Source organism: Platichthys flesus, chromosome 5 (genome assembly GCF_949316205.1).
Source record: "Platichthys flesus chromosome 5, fPlaFle2.1, whole genome shotgun sequence".
NCBI classification, from domain to species: domain Eukaryota; kingdom Metazoa; phylum Chordata; class Actinopteri; order Pleuronectiformes; family Pleuronectidae; genus Platichthys; species Platichthys flesus.
In genome coordinates this window covers 24,173,069-24,197,858 of record NC_084949.1, presented here as the reverse complement: position 1 = coordinate 24,197,858, position 24,790 = coordinate 24,173,069, and the positions used below count along the sequence as shown (strand labels likewise).

The window sequence follows — 24,790 nt, the reverse complement described above, 5'->3', positions numbered from 1 at the left end:
ATTAGTCACATTTACGTTTGGTTATAACTCAAAACCTTTGATTTATTCACAAAGCACAAGTTGAACAGAGGGAGGTGACCGCCAGTCCGACAGGGGGCAGCACTCAGCTTTACTCACACTCGTATATCCTTAACGTACGGTTCCTGTTTACAAACAGAGGAAGACAGGGCAACTTTACCCTGAAGCAACGAACACGTTATTTAAGACATTGATCGTGTTTCTCTCACTTTGTGTCTTTATCAGGATCCTCGTCTGAAGCGTCTTTGGTGACGTTGACAAACCGAAACCTTTAGTTCAACTTAAACGAGCCGTCGTGCCTCTATTTATCTAAAGCTACGGCTAAAGCTAACCGAGGCTAGCTGAATGCTACATGTTAGCCAAGGAGTATTCTGGGTTAAATGGTGTTTTAATATACAACACATGGATAAATTATATTAGGATTCTTAAATTAACCCGCTAGCTACCTGGCTAAGTTAATAAGTAATTGCTAAACATGGTATTTGTGGCTTCTAACGTGCTGGACGCTACGAGACGTTTCAAATCGGACCTTTCACATTGTTTGCGACCTTAGCAAGAGCAGTGTCCTAACCTGGAAAGGGACGTCGTCACTGGGACTGAATTTCTATGAAACACCGGTGAAACTAGGATCTCTCCTCATGGCTACTTTCGGCTTCACTCCTGCCAGTGAGCAGGATTTCTTCTGCGCTGAGACGATGGGTCAGTCCAGCTCTAAAGCGAACTGTGTGATCACCGGGGAAGAGGCCAGGCAGTTCTACGAGAACTTAACGAAAGAAGGTGCTCGAGGAAAAGAAGCATCAAAGAGTGTCCGCCGACAAACCAGAGAGTCCAACAGAAGAGCCCGGAGGAGAGACAGGGCCGCAGACACGCATCAGAACCCAACCAGTTCAAGAGTGGAAAGACAGACTGGGAGAGGAAGTGAAGACTCCCAAAGGAGAGAGACGCCATCGAGCAGCAACTCAGAGAGCTCCACGGAGCTCCTGGGACTCAGGTTCCTGCGCTGTGCCAACGAGGGGGACGTCCCTGCCCTCAGAGACCTGCTCTCCAGGGGGGTGGACATTAACTTCCAGGTGTGATACTCAAAGCTCGGGTGTCTCTTGTCATGTGACATCCGTTCAATTTGTGTTAACTTCATGAGTTTGTGTTCTCCAGGATTCGTACTTCTGGACGGCGATGATGTGTGCGAGCTGGTCTGGACAGAGAGCTGCGGTGAGGCTGCTGCTGACACAGGGAGCCGCCTGGGTGGGAGTGGTCGACACACGGGGAAGGGATGCCAAAGACCTGGCCCTGGAAGGTAGAACCATGCAGCTCCTCTAACACATATAACTATAACCCTATGTTTGTCTTGCCTGTGTAATTGATCTCATCCATGACTTTACGTTTTCCTCAGCGGGCCACCGTGACGTGCTGGAGGAGTTGGCGAGCTACGGGAGAAGTGCTCAGGAAGACACCAAGTTGGGTGGCAGGTTAGAAATCTCACAGCTTTATATCATTGTAAGGAAAGATTCAAATTAAAGCCTGTGCAATAGATAAAGATAAAAATCTTTTGACTAAACTTGATCAACTTTCTGTATAAGACAATTTTATCTAGCAGCACCACAAACTACATCATTCATTGATAAAGAAAGTATCAAAACAAATCTGGCATCCACTACCTGTTCTGGTTTCTCTTCAAAATAAAATGTCTTCTTGGACCCACACATCATCCTCCCAACCAGTTTCATTGTAATGTGTCCAGTAGTTTGTACTGGAGTGAAAACATAACCTCTTTGCGTAACTACAGCAGAGCTTCGACTTAGAAGTATGAGTGTTATTATGATGAAGTTCAAATTGTCATCAAAATAATCTAAGAAACAAGAGCCTTTTGTCCGTCATCACTATCAGGAAAGGATCTGTTATGGCCAAAATGATCAAAGGGGTGACAACATAAAAAGTCTGTGTTTAAGTACATTTCAAATATTGTTTTTCGAGTGAAACTTGTTGAATGATATTTGTTTGTCCCCAGTTCCTTTCAGGCTCAGTGGTGTGACGTGTGTTGCAACCAGTACAGCAGCAGCCTGTCGTCTCATCTCTCCTCCACTCTGCACCAGTTCAGTGTGCGGCATCCTCCCCCCACCCCACTCTACTGTCTCCCCGCCTCCAGCAACAGCTACAAGATGATGCTTCGCTGTGGCTGGAAACCAGGGTCGGGACTGGGCCCAGAGGGGGAGGGGCCGCAGCAGCCAGTGCCGACTGTGCTGAAGAGGGACCATGAAGGTCTGGGCTTCGGACACATGAGAAGAGCCAAAGTTACACACTTCCAAGCCAGGGACCGTGACGCCATCAAACCACCGTTCAAGCATCTACAGGAGAGGAAAGGAAAAGGGAGGAGGAAGGAAGAAAGTAGCAGAAAAGAGCAAAGGGAGAAAGAGTGGGAGAAAGATTTCCGGGCTTCTTTTAATTATTGACATCTGCTCACCGGGACTTTCCCTCTCCCACCTATTTAATTGAAAGTACTTCAAAAACATGAGACCCACCCTCACTAAGCAGAAGGGAGGATTTAATACACTGGAGGTATTTCATCCTGGAGATCAGAGTGAGGAGCGCTCACGCTGCATCGACACTGTCTCTGACCTGAGATTCATCTTTGACCTGAGATTTTTTTTTTTTTAAAAAAGATGTTTGTGTTTGTTTACTGTGACGATGCTTTTTTTTTTTCACATGGAGCATAACATAAATAACTTGACTCTACCTCCAAGCTGATCCTCAGTCAATCAGGTGTGGTTATACCTACAGGTTATACATTCGCCAAATGTGTCATTGTGATTATATTACTAAATATGGACGGTTACCATTGACCCACAAAGACAAACAAACATGACAGAGAGCAAAGAAATGTTCCTGACGTGGGAAAGGAAAGTTTATTTAGTGTCAGAAGATTTTTGTTATTATATTTACTCTCTTTCTCTACAAGTCGGCATCAGTCGACCACCACTTCTACTCAGACTTTACATTTGGTAAACAACATATTTGTATCATTCAAAATATGTCAATTATTTTATATATTCTGTATTTTGTACAAAATGACATGATACAAAAATCAACATGATCACTATTATTTGTTTACATAAGATTTCAAGTTTCTGATGAAAACGATAATAATGTGTTTGTGCAGCATTGTCAATAAATTAAGAAGATAATTCAGTGTTGAGGGACGTGTCTCTCTTGGTCCTTCCTAGCTGCACACGTCCACATGTTCGGAGGCGTCGGAACGTGGCACCAGCTTCAGCTTTATTGGTTTTAATGGTCCAAGGAGGCCTTGAGGATCCATCTGCAAGGGGATCTGTGGAATCGGCAAACTCACATCAGGATCTTCTGGCTGTCACTTGTTAAATGTCATATTATACAAGAATTATAAAACAATCCTGTCGATCATGACCAGGCATATTTGTAAACTTGAATATGATCACCTCTGTCTCCTCGCAGACTGAGAAGCTGTAGTTCTGCAACATTTCCACCAGAGCCAGTTTAACTATGATCTTAGCGAACCGCATGCCCACGCAGTTCCGAGGCCCGAGGCCGAATGGCAGGAAAGCGTATGGGTTGATGTTCTGTTTGTTCTCTTTGCTAAATCTAGAAAACAAGAGGACAGCAGCAAGTGAAAAAAGAAGTCAAACATTTATGAATAAATTGACAAAATATTACATAAAATAGTCTCATGTCATAATTTTTTCTATTTCTAAAGTTAAGATAATTTTCATTTGAAAATCAATGTTTAAACTATGTATGAACCATAATGTTAATTTGAATGGCTGTCATTACAGTTCATACCTTTGTCAAGACCTTACAGTTCTCTTTGAGTCAATCAAACCACGTGTACACTCATACTGTCGATATCAGTTCCCTAAATATCTTTTAAATCTGTATTTTTTCCGTGGGAAACTTTAACAATCATTATATACTCTGGATTCGCACCTTTAACCAGATCCACTTCAAAATATAGTGGCTTCCTTCTTCACGTATGTCCGATCCTGAGTGTTGTGGGAATGACGTTACGTCCTCGGTGAAGATAATTATTCACACCGTATGAAATCTGAATTTACGATGGTCATATTCTCCCAGATGTCACATGAATTCAGCTTAGGTGATTTCTTACAAATCCATTATAATAATTAACATAATTCCGCTCTATAACCATTCACCAGAGCATAGGCTGTGGCTGAGGAGTAGAGCGGTCGACCCGGTTGTTCTACAACCAGAAGGTCGGCGGTTCAATTCCAGTCTTTCCTAACTGCATGCTGAAATGTCCTCGTTCAAGAGGCTGAACAACGAATTTCCCCTCATAGGAAAAAAAATTACTTCTAAAAGATTCCCTGTGTGATTGGGTGAATGGCAAACTGTACTGTGATGTGCTTTGAGTGATTATTAAGACTAGAAAAGTGCTAAATAATAAACATATAATATATAAAGACAGACATCATATAATGAAATAACCGGGACATTGTACCCCTCCTCTCAAAAACGTAAACAATACCCTGATTATTTCCATTTCCTTGTAGCTCGTTAACAGCAGCGATAAATCATGTAATCCGATAAGTCATTTCCTAACTGTGCTATGGAGAATCTCTACAATTCAATCCTCGTGGACAAGTCACAAACTTAAGCACCTGTCAGGTTTGAACTCCTCGGGCTCGGGCCACAGCTCGGGGTCGCGGTGCAGAGCGTAGACGGGGATCGCAACTAACATGCCCTTCGGGATCATGATTCCATTGATCTTGACAGTTTCTTTGGCCTCTCGCTCGAGACGTGTGCCCGGAGGGTAGAGCCTGGTGACAAAATGATCATGTTTTTAAAGGTCCAGTGTGCAGAATGTAGTGACCTCTAGTGGTGAAGTGTCATTAAGATTAAGATTAAGATTAAGATACATTTATTAGTCCCAAACACATGCACAGACATGCACAGGCACACTCATGCAGGTAGGGGAATTGAATCTCTGCTTTTAACCCATCTGTTGCAGGACACACGGAGCAGTGAGCGACCATGTACTGCGCCCGGGGAGCATATGTTGGGGGAGCAAGGTGCCTTGCTCAGGGGCACAAGACAGGGTAGGGAGAATCCTCTTGGATTTTTGGACAGATCAATCCAGGTTCGTCTTTTTGTTGTTTCTCCATGGAGTCGAACCAAAGAAGAACCAGAGACCTTTTCTCCCCATAGTCCAAGTTTCTGCCACTAGACCACCGCCTCCTGATTAACCCCCCCCCCCCCCCCCCCCCTTGCAGACATGAAAGAAAACCTGTGGTAACTTCAGTTTTCGTAAAAACTCAAAAGATAATTGTAAGAATTCTTGATTTAGAAATCTGTTTTTTTTTGTCAGATCATGAATCAGTTCAGATCAGAGAAACCCTCTTCACCTCAGACTCTCGTTGACCACACACTCTAAATACTCCATCTGCATCAGAGCTTCATACTGAACCTGACCCTGTGGAGGGAGGAGGGGGGGGGGGGTTACAACCGTCAGTTGAAGCATAATCAGGATTTAGGAACCATCGTCATAAACCAGACCCCTTGATTTCTACCTTGTTAGGGAACGTCTCGTCGATCTCCTTCTGCAGATGTTGCATGACCTCAGGGTTTTGGGCCAGATTGTAGGCCAAGAAGCTGAGAGCAGAGTTGCTTGTCTCCAAACCAGCATTCAAGAACAATATACCCTGAGAACTAATCTCATGATCATTGAGACCTGTCACGCCGGAACGGAGAAGGAAGGCTTGACAGGTTTCATTAATTTCTGTGTTTGTGCGACTAATGTAATGTGATTTGTCAGATTACCCTTATTCTGCTTCTCTCTTCTGGATTCACTGACTGTCTGTGAGTCGATCATCTGTTGAAGGATGTCTCGTGAATCCTGCAAACAGGTAAGAGATCGGTTATTCAACTATCTCTACATTTTATAACAATATAAACTAGAATATTTGATCTCTATGTTTCAACCTGGCCGTTGCGCTCTGCTCGGATCTTCTCCACAACCGCTCTCAAGTAAGATGAGGACGTCTTGTCAAAAATAGAGAAACCCAACAGCTCCAAGAGAGGAACCAGGAAGGGGAAGTACCCTGAGAAAAAGGGGGATTGTAGTCAAATATGATTGTAGTCGCAGAACATACCTGTCAACATGTAGAGACACTGTAGTTTAATAAAAACGTTGAAGAACCTTGGCATATGAAAACGAGGACGGAAAGTTTAAACATCTTTGAGCTGTGGATGAAGATGGGACTCGAGGGGTTGTTGATGGAGTCCACGTCCACGCTGAACGCACAACTCGCAATCGCATCCAGACTGTAGGGGGCAAAGACGCTGAGACACACACACACACATATTATATCATCATTAGTTTGGTTAAACAAGTGGATTGTATGTTCATTCCCTTATTTTAGTATAAACACATATGTACACTGAAATCTGTACAACTGTATATAGGACGGCACCACGTACCTCTTTAATTCAATAACTTCATTGTTGTCCACCTTGAGCCGCAGCCTGTCCACCATTTTATGGGAATGATGTCTCACGATGCTAAACATCTTAAACAGAGCGAAACAGTGCAAAACTAAACAGAGAAAAGGTTGAATCTCTAAAAACACTCAATCTACCCAAATATGAATTGAAACAACAGATCAGCAAGATACTGAACTCTCACCTCTTTCAAACGCCCAGAGGAGAACGTGGGGGACAGGGTGTTACGAATCCGTCTCCAGTCATCGCCCATGGAAAAGAAAAGAGTGTCGTACAGTTCCCCGATCGTCGGGAAGATCTAAGGGGGCATAATCATCATGTGGGAATATATACGTGTGATTAATGGTGAATGTATTTGTGGTAAAGCTGTCCACAGTGGAGGCAAATAATCACTACCATTAGCATAACTTCCAGTACCACAGTACTACAGTTCAATTCCAATCTATTATCCCCTGCATGGAATTCTATATTTTGTCTAATTCAAAAGAGAAGGTCTCTGGTTCATCCCTGGTTCGACTCCCTACCCTGTCTAGTGCCCCTGAGCAAGGCACCTTACTCCCCCAACATCTGCACCAGATGGGTCAAAAGCAGAGGTTACATTTCCGTACCTGCATGAGTGTGCCTTTGCATGTCTGAGCATGTGTTTGGGACTAATAAATGCATCTTAATCTTAATTCTACTGCTGCCAAACAAATACTCATAAAATCTGTGTTAAAACAATAAAATATATAATGAAACAAAAGCTTTACTCCTGAATGAGTAACATCTGCTAAAAGCGACCAATCCCAGATTTATTTAGCCATTTTTATTTAAAACTTCTGATGTAAGAAAATACATAGCGAGTATATAAACTTGTTGTCATGAGCCCAGCCTGCAGGTGTTGTTACTCTGCTGGAAATCAGAGGATCTGTATTTTGGACCTTACTGGTATTTATGGTCTAATACAAATATTGTGTAACGTGTTCTCACCCTCCGGTTGATAAAGTAGGTGAAGCACTCCTTCACCAGGATGGTTTTCACCATGTCAGGATCCATCACAGCCAACATGGGCCTCTTGAACTCATACATGCTGGACATTCACACAGACACACAGGGCATTAGTTTCATTAAACATTAATATGGATGGATTGCTTGGTGTTATGCAACAGAGTATTAGAGCCCTATCGAAGAAAAAGATATTTGGAGATTTTGAGAATAAGGTCGTAATATTTGTAGAATAAAGTCATAATTTCAATGAGTAATAGGAAATAGTCGTAAAGTTGCAAATTAACTTGACTTCCGTAACTGACTCTCTAGTTTAGTACGTTGCCTCTCGAACACTGAGATCATATAAATCTATAAAATGCTGAACAACAGCCCGAAGAAAATCAGAGATGCAGATTTTGTAAACTTTTGTAAAAAGTTGTGGGACAGACTGTTGTTAGATATCAGAGAAGCTAGTTCAGTAAATATAAATCAAGTTACATTTTTCCTAAAATTACGAATTTGTCTCCTAATGTTTTGACTTAAGTCTTGAAGTGTGTCAGATTCTGAAGTGGTGCTGTTACTGCGTTGTGGCCGACTCACCCCCACACTCTCCCATACTTCTTAGCACACTCGAGATCATCTAAGTATGAAACCTGATAACAAAGATGCCATAATGATCATGAATTATTAACATGCATATCTATCTGGATCCTTAAATGTATTTCTAAAAAGGTCAATCATTTAAAATAAGAGAATTACAAGTCAAGGATTTACGCACTTTGTTATACCGGCCAACTGTGCCCATGAACATCCTTGGTTTGGGACCAGGGATCCCCATCTTCTCAAACACTCCATAACTCGAGTAGCAGTACCTTTGTAGAACAAGTAGAGAATTAATTTCATTAAAAGTCACATATTGTTAATCAGACATCAGAAGTCATTTTGATTGGAACCAGTCTTGGATACTTACAGGACAAACAAGCAGATGGACGTGATCAGTAGAATCCATGTTTCTAAAGAGAAGAAGGGAAGAAAGCCCATGACTCTGTCCAGCTTGTCCAGGTTGTGGTGATTTCGGTTTACACTGAACTCTGACAGCATTTCAAGGAGGTCGGACTCTTTTAGTTGTGTGACACAATAATTTAACCCCTTCCTGGTTCCTGCTGGGCAACGAAATAACCTGGACCAAGGAAGCAAGAGCTTGTGCTTCTGCCATCGATACACCAGAAACTACAACAGAGTCTCAGGAGCATACACTAAGAATAAGGTCGTAATATTACAAGAAATGAGTCACAATTTAAGGAGATGTTTATAATCTAATGAGAAAAAGTCTAAATATTAGAAAAATAAAGTTATCAAAAAAGCTAAATCTTGTAATTTGATTGTAATCCTAATCTTATTTAATTAAAAGTCATAATGTTGTGAAATTGAAGTCATATTTAATTAGGAGAAAGTCACAATATTATGAGAATAAAGTTGTGATTTAATGAAAAATATCTTAATGTTAAGAGAATAAAGTCAAAATTGAATGAAAAATCCTACAAATTACGACAATAAAGTTTTAATTTAATGAGAAGAAATCACAATATGAGAATAAAGTTATGATTTAATGAAGAATATCATAATATTGCCATAATAAACTAACTTAATTTTTAATAAGTATTACAGTTGTGTCTGTTTTGTTCCTGTTTAAGGCTTTTGTTGATTTTCAACCTAAACAAAGTCAGGATGGATCATTTCTAAAACTTGTTTTAAGTGTGAATTTTACTTAGTTCTTCTCTTCAGGGAAATTCATTGAGAAGTGAAGTTGTCAATGAGTTCACCTCTGCCCTCTGGATAGTTGATGGCCCAGCAGCACACTCCAGGGGGCAGTCTCTTTCTACTTTTGGTCCCTTCATCATGTGCTCCTGCTCTTTCACAAGATCCTTCATCCGGGTTTTTTCACCATCTTGTTCTTTCCATGTTTATAAACAGAGGGTAGAGATAAAAAAAAAATAGAAGAATCTGAGGTGGGGAAACCAGCTCCTCTGCTCACACATGTTGTCTGCGATCTACACAACAAGAGCATTGGATCCATGATATCACAACATCTTAATTTATACTTTCAAGACAACCCACCTGTGGCACCATGACAACACAATCTAAAGTAATAGCTACACATCACAGTCTCATATGTGATTTCAGTGGCTACTTTGCATGATTTGTTAATTGTGCATTTTATTTTGTTAACTTCAAAGAACTTTGTGCACACGTATTCAAATATGCATTTCCTGGAAAGAAACGGAAGTAAAACTTTCTTGGTACACGTGATCACTTATGAATACAAACATAACCATAGTATTAAAATTATAAAGTTGTAATTTAAAGGAAAAAGTCATGATATTACAAGTGCAATGTAGTTTTTAAAAAAAATCCTTATGTTGTGAATGCATTCAGGAGAATACACTTGTAATTTAAAAGAAAAGTTATAATATTAATGGAATAAAGTAATTTATAAAATCATTATGTTGTAAATTAATTTGAAGGAAAGTCGTAATGTTACGAGAATAGTTAAAATGCAAAGGGAAAATTTAAAGTATAAAATCGCAGTTAAATGCGAAAAAAATACGAAGATGTAATCTTAGTAAAGTATTAAACTGTTTAATAAATGATCACCTCTAAAAATAAACACACAACATAAACCTAGAGACACGAAGTCAGCCAACAGTTTCCTGGTGTGACGTCACGAAACGCAGCCTATCCACAGAGGGCCTCGATGGTGCGTTCAGGGAACAAGCTCTGAAGTCACGTCTCACTGGCCAGCATCGATATGGAGGATTCCTTATTTTTGTTTTGCAGTTATATCTCTTGACATCTTGTATCATTGACCAAGATGGATATTTGTATTTAATTATCTCTGCACCTGAATGAGTAAAGTCATTTGAGTGCATTGAGGTAAGTTATACACATATAATTTACAATGAAGGTAAATTAAGACTATAAGTACAGGACTGGCAGCAGCAGACATTGAAGCACACACTTTGATAAGTGCAAAATAAATAAAAACATTATTTTTCTTCTCCTTCTTCTTGTCATTCTCATTATTCTTTTCTTTCCCCTTCTTGTTGTTGTTATTGTTGTACGAGGGGGTCTTGAACGCAGCCTCAGTCCGGTTCCTGGCCGGGGATCCGCTCCGGTTCTTGCCGGATCCCGGACTCCATGTTGTTCCGACAGCCACGGAGCGAACAAGTGCTGCGTCCGAAAACTCTCACGTTGCAACTGTGTGTGTGTGCGAGAAGTGAAGAGTGTGTGAGTGTGTGTGCCTGCGTGCGTGCGTGTTGAGTGTTGACCCTCCGAAAGAAGATGGCAGACTACCGGGACGACACCGGAGCGAGAGCCCTGCTTGCCCTCCAGTCGGCACCGTGCAGCCCCGTGCGCGTCGCGGTGACCTCGCACATCTACCACCAGCCCTCGCTCGCCCTGCTGGGTCCCCCGCTGATGGAAGCCCGCGGGGACGGCGGGCTCCTTCCAATGCGCCTCGCCGCTCCGCCGGCACGGGCCCTCGCCAGGCTGGAGGGCCGGGACTTTGAGTTCGTCATGCGCCAGAGGACGGTCACCATAGGCCGGAACTCGTCCCACGGCTCCGTGGACATCAACATGGGCCACTCGAGCTTCATCTCGCGGCGACACCTGCAGATCACCCACGACGAGGCGGGCGGCTTCTCCCTGCGGTGCCTGGGCAAGAACGGCGTGTTCGTTGACGGGGTGTTCCAGCGGAGAGGGGCGCCGCCGCTGCCGCTGCCCAGAGAGTGAGTGCGGTCAGGGGGGCTGCTCCATGACGGCAACACGTTAGCTCCAACTTCCCTGCTACTGACAGCGTTGTTAGATGTTATGATAGGTTCACATCCCGTCTTCCTTCCGCCTCCTCGGTCCAACACGGCTGAATGAAACCCGTAAAACCTCCAGTGTCCAGTGGACACTTAACACTTCTGCTGTTTGCTGTGGACACTTTAGATTATTTATTTTTTCTTAAGCCGATGAACGACCTCCATGTTGAGACAGGAGACGCGTTCTACCAGGGACGCAGAGTTGGTCGCGACACCCCGGATTAGAACCAGTTTGATAGATTCGTGTAAAACGCACTTTTAACATCGGTTCGACCAGTGAAGCCGCAACTTAACCAGTCGAGTGTCCTGCCTGTGATTCATTGTGACTTCTAAGAAGATACTGGTTTATAATCTGAGGCCTTTTTAATCTTTTTGAATTAACCTAGCTAGTTTTAGCTGCTAGCAAACTTAGCTCAGTCTGGCCTAGCTAGCACATGTATTAAAAGTTAGCTTTCGTTTTTGTTTCACTCGGATAACTATATTTTAAACACTATTTCATAATCTGCTTTATTCTATAAATACACTTTACACACTTTTTCCTCATGTGAATGTGTGTTGGCTGCTGTGAGGAGTGTGTCTGTGTGTGTACAGTTAGCTAGCTAGTTGTTTAGTCAGCGGGGCCGTCACGTAAGTGTAGTGTAAACAAACGCACCCCTGACACTGGGGCTCACTGGTGTTGTGGGTCGAGGTGCGCTTCTTTATTTTTGTGTATTCGAACTTCAAATGTCATTTTTTTAATTGTATCGAGGTTGAACGTGTGTGGAGCTGAAAGATGTTTCGGAGCTTTACTATCGTGTCAAGGTTAAACGTGTTGCCCTGCTCGCTGGTTCCTCTGCCGCAGAAACGGAAAGTTGTGGCGGTGAGTGCAGTCAGTCACTGGGTGGGGGTAGGGGGTGCTGGAGGTAGGGTGGCTGTGTATGTCTCCGCTCTGATTGGCTGTCAGGACTGTTTGGGAGGTGTGTCTTACATTGAACAGGAAGTGTGACTGACATCCTCGTTGCAGACGCACATGGAGTAAACACAGGACTTCCACAGACTCCACCTCGGCCATGTTGGTCTGTGTTGCTGTGGCCCCGCAGCCCGGCTCGGGACCACAGGGCTGACTCTGAAATGATTCAGTTCAAGGGTTTGTTCACCCCCAAATCACATTTCACTCATTATCCACCCGCCACTGGAGGGGTGGGGTGAGGTGAACACTTTTGGAGTTTCAGGTGTAAACAGTATTGCAGCCAAATCCAATACAATTAAAGTAAGTGGAAGGGGGCCCTCCTTCTTTAAACGTAAACAAACCTCCATACTGCTCCTGTGGTGTCATTTACACCATGTTTTGTCCTACATGTCCTCTGTTATCCTCCGGAGGCGCATTCACACAGTCAATGCACACAGGGTACACAAGGACTCGACCTAAAGGGGGTTCTCGCTAGCATCGCTACTTCATGTTTAACAGACATTTAGGCTAATAACTTGGTGTAAATGACAAATTTGAGTCCCACATCCTTCAATATGTTTTAACAATCATTCCTTGATCGAGCACTTTTGACCCTTATCCTAAAAACATGTATTTTTTTAAAGCCTGGTCATTGATGGCATTGTTACAGGACAGGGCCCCGGGCTCCCACCCCTGGATCTTCCCCTCAGTGCTTATATATCTTACAGCTTTTAATCTCTTTGGTTTAATTAAGTCAGCTGTCAAATCAAAGCTCTATTTCTAAGGGTTAATCTAAGTTGAGTACATGTATAGATAGATAGATGGACACTTTATTAATCCCGAGGGAAATTCAGTGTTGTGTATATGCACAACATAGTGGCTTGCATAAGTATTAATGAGTTAAGTACAGTTATTGCACATTTGGATGAAATTGCAGCTTTGAATCTTTGTGTTGTATTGTGGTTTATCCAGAGCTCACAGTTTTCTGAGCTAAATTCCTAATTTGTCAAGTTTCTCTTGTTCCCCAGACTGAGCAGTGATTACCTCCATCAAGGAGGTTTTGTTTTTATCTGCATTTGTTGGTTTATCTGTTAGTTGCCTGCTTTACACAAACTACTGAGTGGATGACTATGAAATGTGGTCAAAGGATATGAGTCAGGGAAGGAGCCGTTAAAGTTTGGTGTGGATCAAGGAGTGTTTCACTTTCTTTAACATGCAGGATATTATTATAGTATATAATACACATGTACATTGATCTTGATGGAGAAATATGTTATATTTAAGGAGGTGATATCTGGGAGTGTTTGAAATTTAGTGCAGATCCAGATAGAAGTCTGGTTCTATTGAATTTAATTATGTTTTCATAAGACTGAGACTGTTGGCAGAGGTCTGCACCTTCTGAGTGACATGTTAGTTTTCAGGTCTGGATTGGATTGAGGCATGGACTCCATCTTGGCTTCTCAAGGATGTTAACCTCGTCGTGTTGGCCCCAGCCGATCGACTTCGCTGCATTTTAGTTGTTGGCTTAAACCGACCTGCAGCCATGACACAGCCACACAATATAATGCTCCCACCACCATGTTGTGGATGTGATGTGTTTTGTGTGATATGCAGTTGTGCACTATTCAGTATGAATGCCAAGAAGCTTAATTCTGGTCCGCTCAGACCGCTGAACTTTCTACTACTTCGTTTCCGAGTCCCCCTTGAGCCTTCTAGTCAACATTCATCGTTATGTCATGTGATTTCTTTTAACAGAGGCTTTCTCTTTGCTGCAGCTGGGCCTGATGGAGTTTTTCTAGGCCCTGTCTCTTTCATCTCGGCGTAGGAACCTACAGCCACAGGCGTCTTTCTCCTGCCTCAGTGCAGGCATTCAGTTTGTGGGGTTGGCCGGCTGTGGGCAGAGACAGCTGTGAGCAGTGTGTTCATGGATCCAGTGCTCGACTGGCAGAGGCAGTTCTTCCATATTCATATCACCGACTGGTGTAACCCTCTGCAACTGCTTGCAACACTTTTGCAGCCCTGTGACCCATTCAGTAATTTGCTTCTCTTTATTTGGAGACCTGAGCCTGACGTTCTCTGCAGCTCAGCACCCCTTGCATTAGTAGGGATTCTGTTTCGCCTCACAAGAGACCATCGTTATAGCTGCACAGGCAAACTACACATAATACACAAGTAAGTGAAGGTTATTTAGTATAGCACTGAGTGACAGAGGGAAGTCACAACTCCCGTCACATAAATATCACTGATGACTATCACCTCAATAACAAACTATAGATGATACCAATCGGATACAAGTATGTTTAACAAATAACAGCTGTATGAAAGTGATGACTAAAACAAAGGACAAACAACGAATGGACACTTTCAGTCATAACTAAAAAGAAAACGAATATATAAATCTAGAAATACACAACTTCCCTTTTTATTTTTCTTCAAAGAGGTCTACCCCTCGTGGGTGTTGTTTACATGCTACACTTTACTGTTTTTATTTTTTGGGCTTCACAAGCTGAAATATTGACAAATTGCTGACACGTTAGCGAGCACTGGCTACTGGAAACCACTTCTTCTTCACCAGTACATGTCACTGGGCAGTTCATTGCAGAGAAAAGCAAAGCTTGTGCGTTCTGATGTTTAGATGTTAAATCCTTCTTTACCTGAGCACACATGAGTTCTAAGAGAAGAAGACAAACGATGCAGTTGCGTATATACAATTAAATTAACCGAGATCTTGCTATGAGAAAAAGCTTTAGAAAAATTATTTAAATGCTTGGCTGAGTGTACTAATCCAAACTTTTCTCCATTTCCTCTCGTCCTCCGTCCCTTTTCCTTTCCCCATCTGTCTCTCCTGCTGGTCCGCTCTCCAGGTGTGTGTTTCGTTTTCCCAGTACCGTCATCAAAATCCAGTTCATGTCACTCCTGGAACCCGAGGATCATCGAGACAGGGAGCACCCCTCTCCTCCCCCTCGTCCGCTTCTGCCCCACATTTCCCCTCTGAAAATCACCATTCCCACAATGCAGCAGCATGAAGACCACATCAGGGCGTTCGGATCTCCACTGCCATCGCCCACCGGCACCATCAGGTGAGGGGAGACACACAGACACACAAACACACACAGATTCGACCACTAACACGTGGACCTTGATAGATGCAAACACAGCATGAAACTTGCTTAATTCATAATTTCACCAGGAGACTTGGCAGAAGGACTGAGAGTTTTTATTTATATACCAGAGAATTAATTAACAATATTTGTTGCAGCTTTAATATTGATTAAATGTGATTTAAACAGTTGAAACTAATAAAACTGATGTGAGAGGAAAGGTTAAGAAATCACAAGCACCATGGGTTAATTCATTTAATAAAAATTTAACTAAATTCCCATAAGCAGAAGATAATTGTTCAATTAAATCTAAATCCTTCAGGGAAAGATTAGACAAATAATTAATCTATTTTTTATTTTAACAAGATGGTAAACATGACAGTTTGTGAAGGAACATGCGTGTGTTGCACTTATGGTTCTAATTACCCTGAACTGGAAACACTCTTACGTAACCGCCTCTCTATGACTGTTTGTCTTTGACACATCATATTACAAGTGCTTGGGCTCTTTCTAGATTATTTGTATTGGTAACTCTCGAATCCTCTCGAGTCCGTGCATGTTCACGTAGTCATCTGTGACGACTTGCCAGGAACACGAGGGGGGGGGGGGGGGGGGGGGGTTTCGTTTCTCGCTGAAGGAAAGTATGTGTTGTGGTTGACGGTGAATTCAGCGGCAGCAGCTCCTGCTGCGTTTTCTGTCGAGTTGGAAATCTGCACTCGAAGCAGCTGTGGCAGCACATGTCTGAAAATCACTGCTCTATAAATGTACAGAGCAGACAGCATGTGGGGCGAGAGAGAGTGTGAGGCGCTGCTGCTGAGTGCATCCTCTGGTGGCGCGTGTGCGTACTTGCAGATCATATCCCCACCACTGTCGGCCTGTGTGTGCATGCCTTATATGGGATGGCTGCAGCTTTGAGGCGCGTGATTGGCTGTCGGGCAGATTGTTTTGCCTGCGGCCCGTTTTTCCGTCCATTCGTGGTTTCCTTTTCAGAGCCCCCCCACCCCTCCCCTTCAGCCCGCAGCTCCTGTTCTCTCGCACGTGGACACACACGCACACACACACACACACATACAGAGTGAAGACGCTCGCTCGTACATCTCTCAGTCACTCTCCCTTGTTGTGTCACCTTCCTCATGTACAATACTCGCGTACAATACAAACACTGGAAGAGGATTGCGCAACAGCACGTGTTGCAACCTACAACACAAACAGTGTCTTCTCACAGGGCGGTAGGAGTCACTTTTCCTGTTTGGTGACTTTCAAAGAACGACTCACAATAACATTCCTTCCCCCCCCCCGTCAGTCACTTGTAGTTCAGGCCCCTGTTCACAGACGGATGAGGAGGAGGTGGAACTGTTGTCGTAAGAGGAATGAAAAAGAGCGAGACTCACTCCCTGATAGGGCCACACATAACTTTTAATAATGATCGTGTGTAGAGTTACAAATGGAATTATGTTTTTTTTTTTTTTATATACCAAAGGAAACCCAGAGCACCGTGTTTGTCTTCATTCACTTTGCAGCATTGAGATTACGGAGCCATTTCAGCAACAGAGCCCGTAGCCTCGTTTCACCGGCCCAAAACTACAAACATCTCTCTCTGTCTCTCTCTCTCTCTCGCTCTCTCGCTCTCGCTCCCCCCCCCCCCCCCCCCCCCCCGCCGCCCCCGTGTGTGTTACTGTCTCTCTATGTTTTCGAGCTTCTCCGTTGCCAAAGGCAAATCAAAGCACACTGACTCTCCCAGAAACTGCTGTTGACTCAACTAACAGAAGCAGGTGTATGTTGTATAATAAGTTACAGGGTTTCCTCTGTGCTCCGTCTCTCGAACAGCGACAGATAAAAACACGAGTTAATGATTCACACGCTTTTCAGTATTTTCGATCATTGTTGTGTATTTTACGATTGCTCTATTTGTTCAAATCACAGTGGATCTGAGATTTAATAATTTTCCCAAACTGAGCTTTTGGTGGATGTTTTTTCTATTAAACTACATTTATCAGTTATATTTTAGATCAAATCCCATATTTATTTATAATTGTTTTATATTCTACTGGGTGTTTTGACTTACATTACATTCAAATAATCAAAAAGATTCTCTGAAAAGATGAATAGGTGTTTTTATAATTTCAAAGTAGATTCTTTTTTTCATACAGTATCTATTTAATAAATTGGGAATTTCATATAACGCCTTTCTGGCTCGTTCTTTTCCTTTCATTTAAATGAAGATAATAAACAGAGTTACAATTCACTTTACAAAACCTAAATAGTTTCCTGTATATTTGTATAATGATATATTCATGATTCCAGAAGGGTTTCCTCTCAAGGACAGTTTTCAGCTATTGAGTCTCTGACTTGGTCTCTCCTCTCTTCCAGTGTTCCTAACTCCTGTCCAGTCAGTCCACGTGGAGCTGGGTCATCGGGGTATCGATACGGACGCAACGTGACCCCTGACCTCCAGTTAGCAGCTGAATATGCTGCCAAGGCCGTTTCTGAGAGACGGAGCCTTGCTGAGCAGAGAGGGGGGGGGAGTGAGCAGCGGGGGGACTCGGCAGGTGGAGACAGCCCCAAGGTGAATCTTCAGCGGAGAGACACATCCTGAAGTCGATTCTGTTTGATTAATAACCACATCAGCTTTTCAACCACATTCTTTCACAACATGTGCAGGAGGATGTGCGTTTGTTAATTCTTGTCTCGTGTGTCCAGGATGAATCCAAACCCCCGTATTCCTACGCACAGCTGATCGTCCAGGCCATCTCTTCAGCACTGGACAAACAGTTGACTCTTAGTGGCATCTACGCCCACATCACTAAACACTACCCCTACTACCGCACTGCAGACAAGGGCTGGCAGGTAGGTACAAACACCACAAATTTCACTGGTCAATAAAACAATATCAATTCATTATCGCAATATAACTTTCATCAATAGCAATAAAACAGGTCCAATAAATATTGATTAAATATATACCTTCAGGTTTATTAAATGTTTCTATGTTTATCAAGTGTTTGTCATTCTCTGTAAAATAAAGAATCAAATATCAGGAGCAAAAATCTGTGTTTAAGCTTTAAAGAAATAATGTGACATTAATATGTGATAATTATGATTATCACATATTCGAACATGATGTAGTTATTGGCCATATCACCCAGCTCTATTACAGTATAATATCTGATTTATAGTGATATCTGTACAGTATATACATATATATATATATATATTGTTTTCTTTACATTTCCATGAACAAGGAAAGAAATCCCTCCGGAGACTTTCTTCTCCCTTAGTTTCCTTTAATTTAGATGCGTGTCTGTTTGTCCAGTGACCGAATCCTCTTTATACTTTGCCTCCGTCCAGAACTCAATCAGACACAACCTGTCACTCAACCGCTACTTCCTGAAAGTGGCCCGCTCTCAGGACGAGCCTGGGAAAGGCAGTTTCTGGCGCGTGGACTCCGCCTCCGAGAGCAAGTTGGTGGAGCAGGCCTTCAGGAAAAGACGGCAGAGGGGGGTGGCCTGCTTCAGGACGCCATTTGGACCTCTCTCTTCTCGGTGAGTGGGGACTGTGCTTAGGTGTTTCTGCACAAACACACACGAGAGACTGTCACACTCTGTCTCTTCAGTTTTGACTTGGTTAACTCTTCTTCCTGTTTCTCTGCTTCTGATCCTCGCTATCATTTGATTGGATAGAACAAAGTAAGTTTAATTTCAGCAGTAGCTTCTGACAGTAGAGGAGCGCCGTAAGTTAATTGGAGTCTCTTACTATTTGAATCTGTATCCCTTCACTCTGTTTTTCAGGAGTGCCCCTGCCTCCCCGACGCACCAGGGGCTTCTTTCTCCTCCATCCAGTGGACTTCAGACTCCTGAGTGTCTGAGCAGGGAGGGCTCTCCTATCCCCCACGACCACCACGAACAGCTGGCTCACAAACTGGCGTCGGTACCTGAGTACAGGTACTCCCAGAGCGCTCCAGGTGAACATGCACACAAGCCCTTCAAACACAAAACGCATTCAAAGACACACAAAGCCTTTCACATGCTCCACGAATCAGGTGACATTGTGGTTGGGTTGTGTCCCTGCAGGGTCTCCTGTCCACACTCAGCCGGTCATCATGGCAGCGCCCTCCCACCAGACACTCCTGTCCACTGGAGCAGGAAAGACCCTGGCTCTGGTTCCAGGCGGTGGCGGTCAGCCCATCCACTTGCTCCAGAGCGTCCCTCAGTCGGCTGTCACCATGATGCGGTTGGTCACCAGTGCCCATCCACTTTCCAACCCCCCGAACGGTTACAGTGCCCCCTCTGGTGGAGGAGCAGAGGGTGAGCTCAGAGGTATGTGAGTCTCCTCAGGAGAGACCTTCTGTATTATGTGACCAACTATATTTACCTTAGTGTTCTCAGCTCCACGTGGGTTGGGGATAGTGTTACGTTACTGTTTTGCACATTCTATAGTAATTTGGGTCCAAACTCCTTTTTTAAACCTTTAACATCTTTTAAAATGTCAAATGTTCGGGATAATTATATATCTGTTAACTACAACTTCAGGTCACTTCAACAGGTGACCTGAACTGATCTTTGACCAAATGCCAGTTATTTTAAAATAATAGCAACTGACACATATTCACTTATTATGGGACACAGGGTTACTTCATACTGTTCTGTTTGAATGTTACTCGTGTAATTGAACATGTGTGTTTGCATTATCATTATTTTAACCTTTATTTAAATAGGGAGGGACAATGAGAGTTGAGCTGTGTGATAGGACTTCAAATCAATATCATGATTATTGATTATTATTTTTGTTTAAATCTAAAATGATATAATATATACAATGAGTTTGAAGAAATCCACAGAGACAGAACTTATAAATAAGATGTGCATCTCATGAGTTCTGAATGGGTGAGCTCTGTTTTAGGATGAGAACCTTTTTAGTAGCAGATTTGATTTCTTTACATATTTGAACCTTTGAAATGCTTTTCCCCTCAGACGCCCAGATGAACAGAGAGCGGGTGATCCAGAGCGTAGACAGTGCCGTGCAGGGCGGAGACGGACATGGACGGATCCTGACTCCAGGTCTACATCAACTTCCTGTTCGGGCTGTGACTCAGAATGGCAAACACACCACTGTAGCCACAGCAACCAGCCTGGCTAATGCATCTGGTAAGATACACACTGACCCCTCCCACTGATGAAGACGGGTTGTTACTGCCTGTTGAGATCGGGATAAAAACCACAGTGTCCTGCACACAAGTGATTATTTACACACAGGAGATTTAAGCGTATATGGTCAGTTTATTAAGTATAAATAACTTCAACTAATGTGGTCTAATAAAGGAGTTCTGTAATAAATCCTCCCTCCATAAAGACTATTATCCTCAGTTTAAGCTGAGATAACATTAGTCATAAAAACGGGTTAATATGTAGGAGCTGATTCATCTACATGCTCGTTATGGAGGCTGTATTTTCTGATGCTGTCGTACTTTATTGTGTTATACAGATGGTGTCTATTAGTTATCCTATCAGTGCTATAAACAGGGAGAAGTAAACTGCTGTAATATACAGAGCTTGTGTTTCTGTATAATGTAAAAACAAATAAACTAAATTACCTTATCAGTACTTCTCTAAAACTCCTTCCACCCAAAACTGAGCGTTATACATTTTTATAAAGGCAGCTTTTATTACAGGACTGATGAGAACGGGTTAGGGGTGTTCTAACTCCTTAACCAACAAGAACATTATGTTTGGAATGGAAGAGACGCTTTAGAAAATACCAATTTAACATTTTTTTAAACAAAGGTTGTATATTTATTTGTGTAAATAGCATAAACAATAGAACAGAAGGATTCACACATCACACACCTGCAGTGCTGATGTGAAACGCAGTCAAACACAATGTTTCCCATTAATTACCCTACACACACACACAGTCTAATTGGTCCCACTATAGTTTCACAACCAGTAGAGCTCATACGTCAGCCAAGGCCCAACAGTCTCCTTTAATTCAATTACCTGCTCAAACTCACAGATATCAGCCCCCTTAATACTTCATGAACTGAAAGATCTCTGCTTTATTACCTCCTTTAGGGTTTTTAGTTAGTTTGTTTATTAACAGCATTAAGCAGGGGGGGGGGGGGGGCTGTTGACCCTCGGTGGAGCTGAACTCTGCACTGAGTGACGTTTCTTAAGAAATTGAAAAAATTGCTGGAGCCTCGTCCTCTCTTGGATCTGCTCCAAACCTAATGGATTCCTTGTTGACTCATCTTTCCATCTCGTCTCATCCAAATCCGATTTGTAGCGTTTGTGTGATTCTGCTAACAGACGGACAAACAGACGGCAATGAGAACATGACCTCCTCCTCAGCACTGTGATCCCAAAGTCTTTTTACACGTCTCATAATCACATGAGATATCTGTGACCTCCCTGCCTCTGCTCACCGTTAACACTCGCTCTCTCTTCATGTCCCTCCCAGGGCTCACTAGTCCTCTCCAGATCTTGGCCGCTCAGGCCTCCAGCTCCCCCCCGGTGCTCCTGAGCCGGCAGCCCAGTGCGGACACTTTAGCCGAGCAGCCGGGCGGCCCCCAGGCCAAGCGGCTGAAGATGGAGGCCGACGGCGGAACCGACTCCGTGCAGCATCAAGTCACGTCTGCCCAGCAGCCCGTCATCGTCGCCATGACCTCGCAAACCCACGACCCCAGGAAGTAGAACGCGGGCGTCCTCACCAGGTACCCAGCGGACAGCCTCTCCTAACGTTTCACCTTTTATACTACATATGATATGACTGCAGCCGACATGGCCAAAAAATGTACCCGCAGCCTCTCTCCAGCGAAGGGAATTCACTTGTAAGGAACATGCGCTGTTCGACAGTAGATGAAAAACCTTCACATACATTCTCAATTTGACAGTAAGCGGATATTTCAGGGCTTTTTCAGCTTTACGCTCTTTTTATAACGTAATCCACCGTTCACAAACAAGTCAGGACTTTAATCATGTGAGAGCATTATGCATAGTAAAAATCATTTTAGCACTACTTCCACTTATGTGAATGTTGGAGAATTATTCTCGTCGATGGATCCGATCCGTCGGTTATTATCGCTCTCAGGCCAAAGAAGAAGAAGAAGAGCTGACTCTCCTGCACGTCTGATCAGAGCCGCTGCCTGATTCCAAAGCAGGGAACGTGCTCAGAGATCCCCCCCCCCCCCTCCCCCCCGGCCTGTATTTACAGAAGAAGCTGTGACGATTGGAGTTGAAACATATCTTAACGCAGATGTGGATAGAAAGGTAACCGCAGACCAGGTTGACTTGGGGCTTGGGAGGCTATAAAGAATATCTTGGAAAAAAGTTGAGACAGAAGAAATCCCAACTGGTGGTCTCTTGTCAGATAAAGAGAGAAATGTTATTATTAAAGCCAAGACCAGAACATGAGGCGTCTCCTCCCTTCGTCTTCTCTGTAAAGCACAAAGAGAGAGAGAGAGAGAGAGAGAGACAGTGGTGTCGTTTTTTCTTTTCAAGAGGAGATGGAGAAAATCCAGGAATAACAAACCAGGACTTGCCTCGCTTCACGTCAGCTCGGTTTGGATCCTCAGACTCGACGTGATCCGGGCGACTCGGCAGGTCACAGCAGGAACGAGCACAAATAAATAAAAAAAAATGAAAAAAATAAAAAAGAGGCAACTATTTGGAGCTGATTGAAGTGGAGCTAACCTAATGTAGACAAACTGATTGTTGTTTTTAAAATTTTTTTTTTTCTTGTTTCAGTAGTGGTGAAAGGACAAATGAAACGGCGCGTGCCTACTGTTCTGTCTCGGCACAGCAAAGCATTATTGTAATAATCCTTAAAGCCTTAAATATTTCTACATTTTTCTTTGTTTCTCGTCATTTTATTTTAACCTTTAGAAAAAGCTTTACCTTTTTTAGATTAACACGGCGCTTCTTTAACAGCTAATGATCGGCAACACTACAGCGGTGACAGCTAGCGTTGCTTTGGCAGACTTGGGATTCGTTTTTTATCAGGGGACGGGCGGGACCAACACATGTGGACAAACATTTCCATCTGTTTTTCTTGTCTGTTGTTTTTCTTTCTTTATGGTACATTTCACAGCCTCTTTGATCTTTTCTGCTTTCAAGTTCTGCTGTTTTCTTTTTCTCTCTCTCTCTCCCAAATCTACCTTTCTCTGGCATTGGGGCCATTTTGAAGAAAAAAAAACGAATTCTGAGATTCTGACAAGAAAAGTTGTACATGAGAAGAAAGTCGTAATTCAATGAGGAGTCATATTGTGAGATTTAAATCAAAAATGTTTTTAAGGAAATGAGCAGCGAGGAGATGGAGTTTCTCCCCCCCGATCCAGAATGCTTGATGCAATCTCACGCAAACATTTCCTCCTCCAGAAAAAGACACAATTATCTCCAAAGTCCGTGTGATTCCTTCTTCAGAGTAGACTTAGTTACTTGCACAAACTTTTCCAGAGTCCCGATAATGAGCAGATGAGCCCAAAACGTAAGTATTATGTTATTTATGAAACCGGCCACGTATAATCTTACAAGATGCTGCAAGAGTTTGACTTTATTTTCTCAGAATGTTACTTCATTCTCGTATATTTATGCCTGTTTTCCCTCATTGTTACGACTTATTCCTGTGACTTAATTCTCATAATATTACAACTTTATTCTCAAAATTTCAGATTCTTATTTTTTCTTTTAAAACCCTTTAAGTGGCCCTTATACTCATAACCTCTCCCCTTGTCCCCAGCGAGCAGTCTCCATCTTTTCAGTCTACAGAGACATCGAGCTGTTGGCAGTTCCTGTCACAGACATGGCTCTAATAAGACATTCATCAGCACTATCTCCCCCCCACCCCCAACCCTGCACCCCCCCATCTCTCTCTCCATCCTCTCGTTCTCACTCTGTCTTTAGCTTCTATCCGAATGTCCTCCCAGAAGGCCTCTCATGTTCAGCTGGTAATCAGGCACAAAGATTTCAGTGATTGTTGTTGCACATTAGAAAGAAAAGACAAACAAAAAAAGATGCGTAATGATTGTATGCTGCTCTATCTGCTAAATGACAAAGCTTTTCTAGAAGGTATTTTTTCTCATTTTGGAAAAAAAAGAAATATTTCTTTTTTTTATATAAAAATATATATATATATATAAAAAAAAGAAACAGCCGCATCAATACGCAAACATTCTGGAAAATAGAGAAGTATATGTATTTTTAAATGTTCCTGTTTTTGTGATTTGTTAAAAATGTTTAGCACAAATTAAAATTCCTCTTTGACGTAAATGTCTTGCTGTGATTTCTCGTTGTTTTTTTCCCCTGGACGAGCTGATGAGATTCGATCCCACGTTGTGTTTCAAAAAGAGAAAAACTTCAGTCGTCCAACAGTATTTATTTATTAAGTAGCATCATTAACCAGTATAAATAATGACCAGAGAAGAATAATACACA

At 42.7% G+C, this 24,790-nt stretch overlaps 3 protein-coding genes across 3 annotated transcripts; 2 read left to right on the top strand and 1 right to left on the bottom strand.

Moving 5' to 3' along the window:
• The first annotated feature begins 151 nt into the window (after nucleotides 1-151).
• On the top strand, nucleotides 152-3,206 carry gpank1 (G patch domain and ankyrin repeats 1). The gene is made up of 4 exons (XM_062387514.1): nucleotides 152-1,088; nucleotides 1,171-1,312; nucleotides 1,409-1,484; nucleotides 2,024-3,206. Exons 1-4 carry the CDS (start codon nucleotides 657-659, stop codon nucleotides 2,463-2,465), a joined length of 1,092 nt encoding a protein of 363 aa, XP_062243498.1. The 5' UTR covers nucleotides 152-656; the 3' UTR covers nucleotides 2,466-3,206.
• LOC133953554 (cytochrome P450 3A40-like) lies at nucleotides 2,894-8,586 on the bottom strand. Its single transcript, XM_062387512.1, has 14 exons — nucleotides 8,441-8,586; nucleotides 8,249-8,342; nucleotides 8,071-8,123; nucleotides 7,474-7,573; nucleotides 6,689-6,802; nucleotides 6,484-6,572; nucleotides 6,203-6,345; nucleotides 5,986-6,104; nucleotides 5,824-5,899; nucleotides 5,574-5,734; nucleotides 5,409-5,476; nucleotides 4,665-4,823; nucleotides 3,468-3,630; nucleotides 2,894-3,340 (listed from the first exon to the last, which is right to left on the bottom strand). The coding sequence occupies exons 1-14, from the start codon at nucleotides 8,569-8,571 to the stop codon at nucleotides 3,233-3,235; spliced, it is 1,578 nt and encodes a 525-aa protein (XP_062243496.1). The 5' UTR covers nucleotides 8,572-8,586; the 3' UTR covers nucleotides 2,894-3,232.
• Nucleotides 8,587-10,633: 2,047 nt separating this feature from the next.
• On the top strand, nucleotides 10,634-24,625 carry foxk1 (forkhead box K1). The gene is made up of 9 exons (XM_062387491.1): nucleotides 10,634-11,258; nucleotides 15,129-15,344; nucleotides 17,736-17,931; nucleotides 18,066-18,212; nucleotides 18,714-18,907; nucleotides 19,154-19,326; nucleotides 19,436-19,681; nucleotides 20,336-20,509; nucleotides 21,819-24,625. Exons 1-9 carry the CDS (start codon nucleotides 10,813-10,815, stop codon nucleotides 22,049-22,051), a joined length of 2,025 nt encoding a protein of 674 aa, XP_062243475.1. The 5' UTR covers nucleotides 10,634-10,812; the 3' UTR covers nucleotides 22,052-24,625.
• The last annotated feature ends 165 nt before the right edge of the window (nucleotides 24,626-24,790 follow it).

Excerpts from the sequence above, each read along its gene's own strand:
- gpank1 (XM_062387514.1), top strand. The coding sequence starts at position 657 with ATGGCTACTTTCGGCTTCACTCCTGCCAGTGAGCAGGATTTCTTCTGC. Across the intron at positions 1,313-1,408 it reads CAAAGACCTGGCCCTGGAAG|CGGGCCACCGTGACGTGCTG; the intron begins GTAGAACCATGC and ends CGTTTTCCTCAG. Across the intron at positions 1,485-2,023 it reads GACACCAAGTTGGGTGGCAG|TTCCTTTCAGGCTCAGTGGT; the intron begins GTTAGAAATCTC and ends GTTTGTCCCCAG.
- LOC133953554 (XM_062387512.1), bottom strand. The coding sequence starts at position 8,571 with ATGCTGTCAGAGTTCAGTGTAAACCGAAATCACCACAACCTGGACAAG. Across the intron at positions 6,105-6,202 it reads CCTCGTTTTCATATGCCAAG|GGTACTTCCCCTTCCTGGTT; the intron begins GTTCTTCAACGT and ends CCTTTTTCTCAG. Across the intron at positions 3,341-3,467 it reads CAGTCTGCGAGGAGACAGAG|ATCCCCTTGCAGATGGATCC; the intron begins GTGATCATATTC and ends CCGATTCCACAG.
- foxk1 (XM_062387491.1), top strand. The coding sequence starts at position 10,813 with ATGGCAGACTACCGGGACGACACCGGAGCGAGAGCCCTGCTTGCCCTC. Across the intron at positions 15,345-17,735 it reads TCGCCCACCGGCACCATCAG|TGTTCCTAACTCCTGTCCAG; the intron begins GTGAGGGGAGAC and ends CCTCTCTTCCAG. Across the intron at positions 19,682-20,335 it reads AGCAGAGGGTGAGCTCAGAG|ACGCCCAGATGAACAGAGAG; the intron begins GTATGTGAGTCT and ends TTTTCCCCTCAG.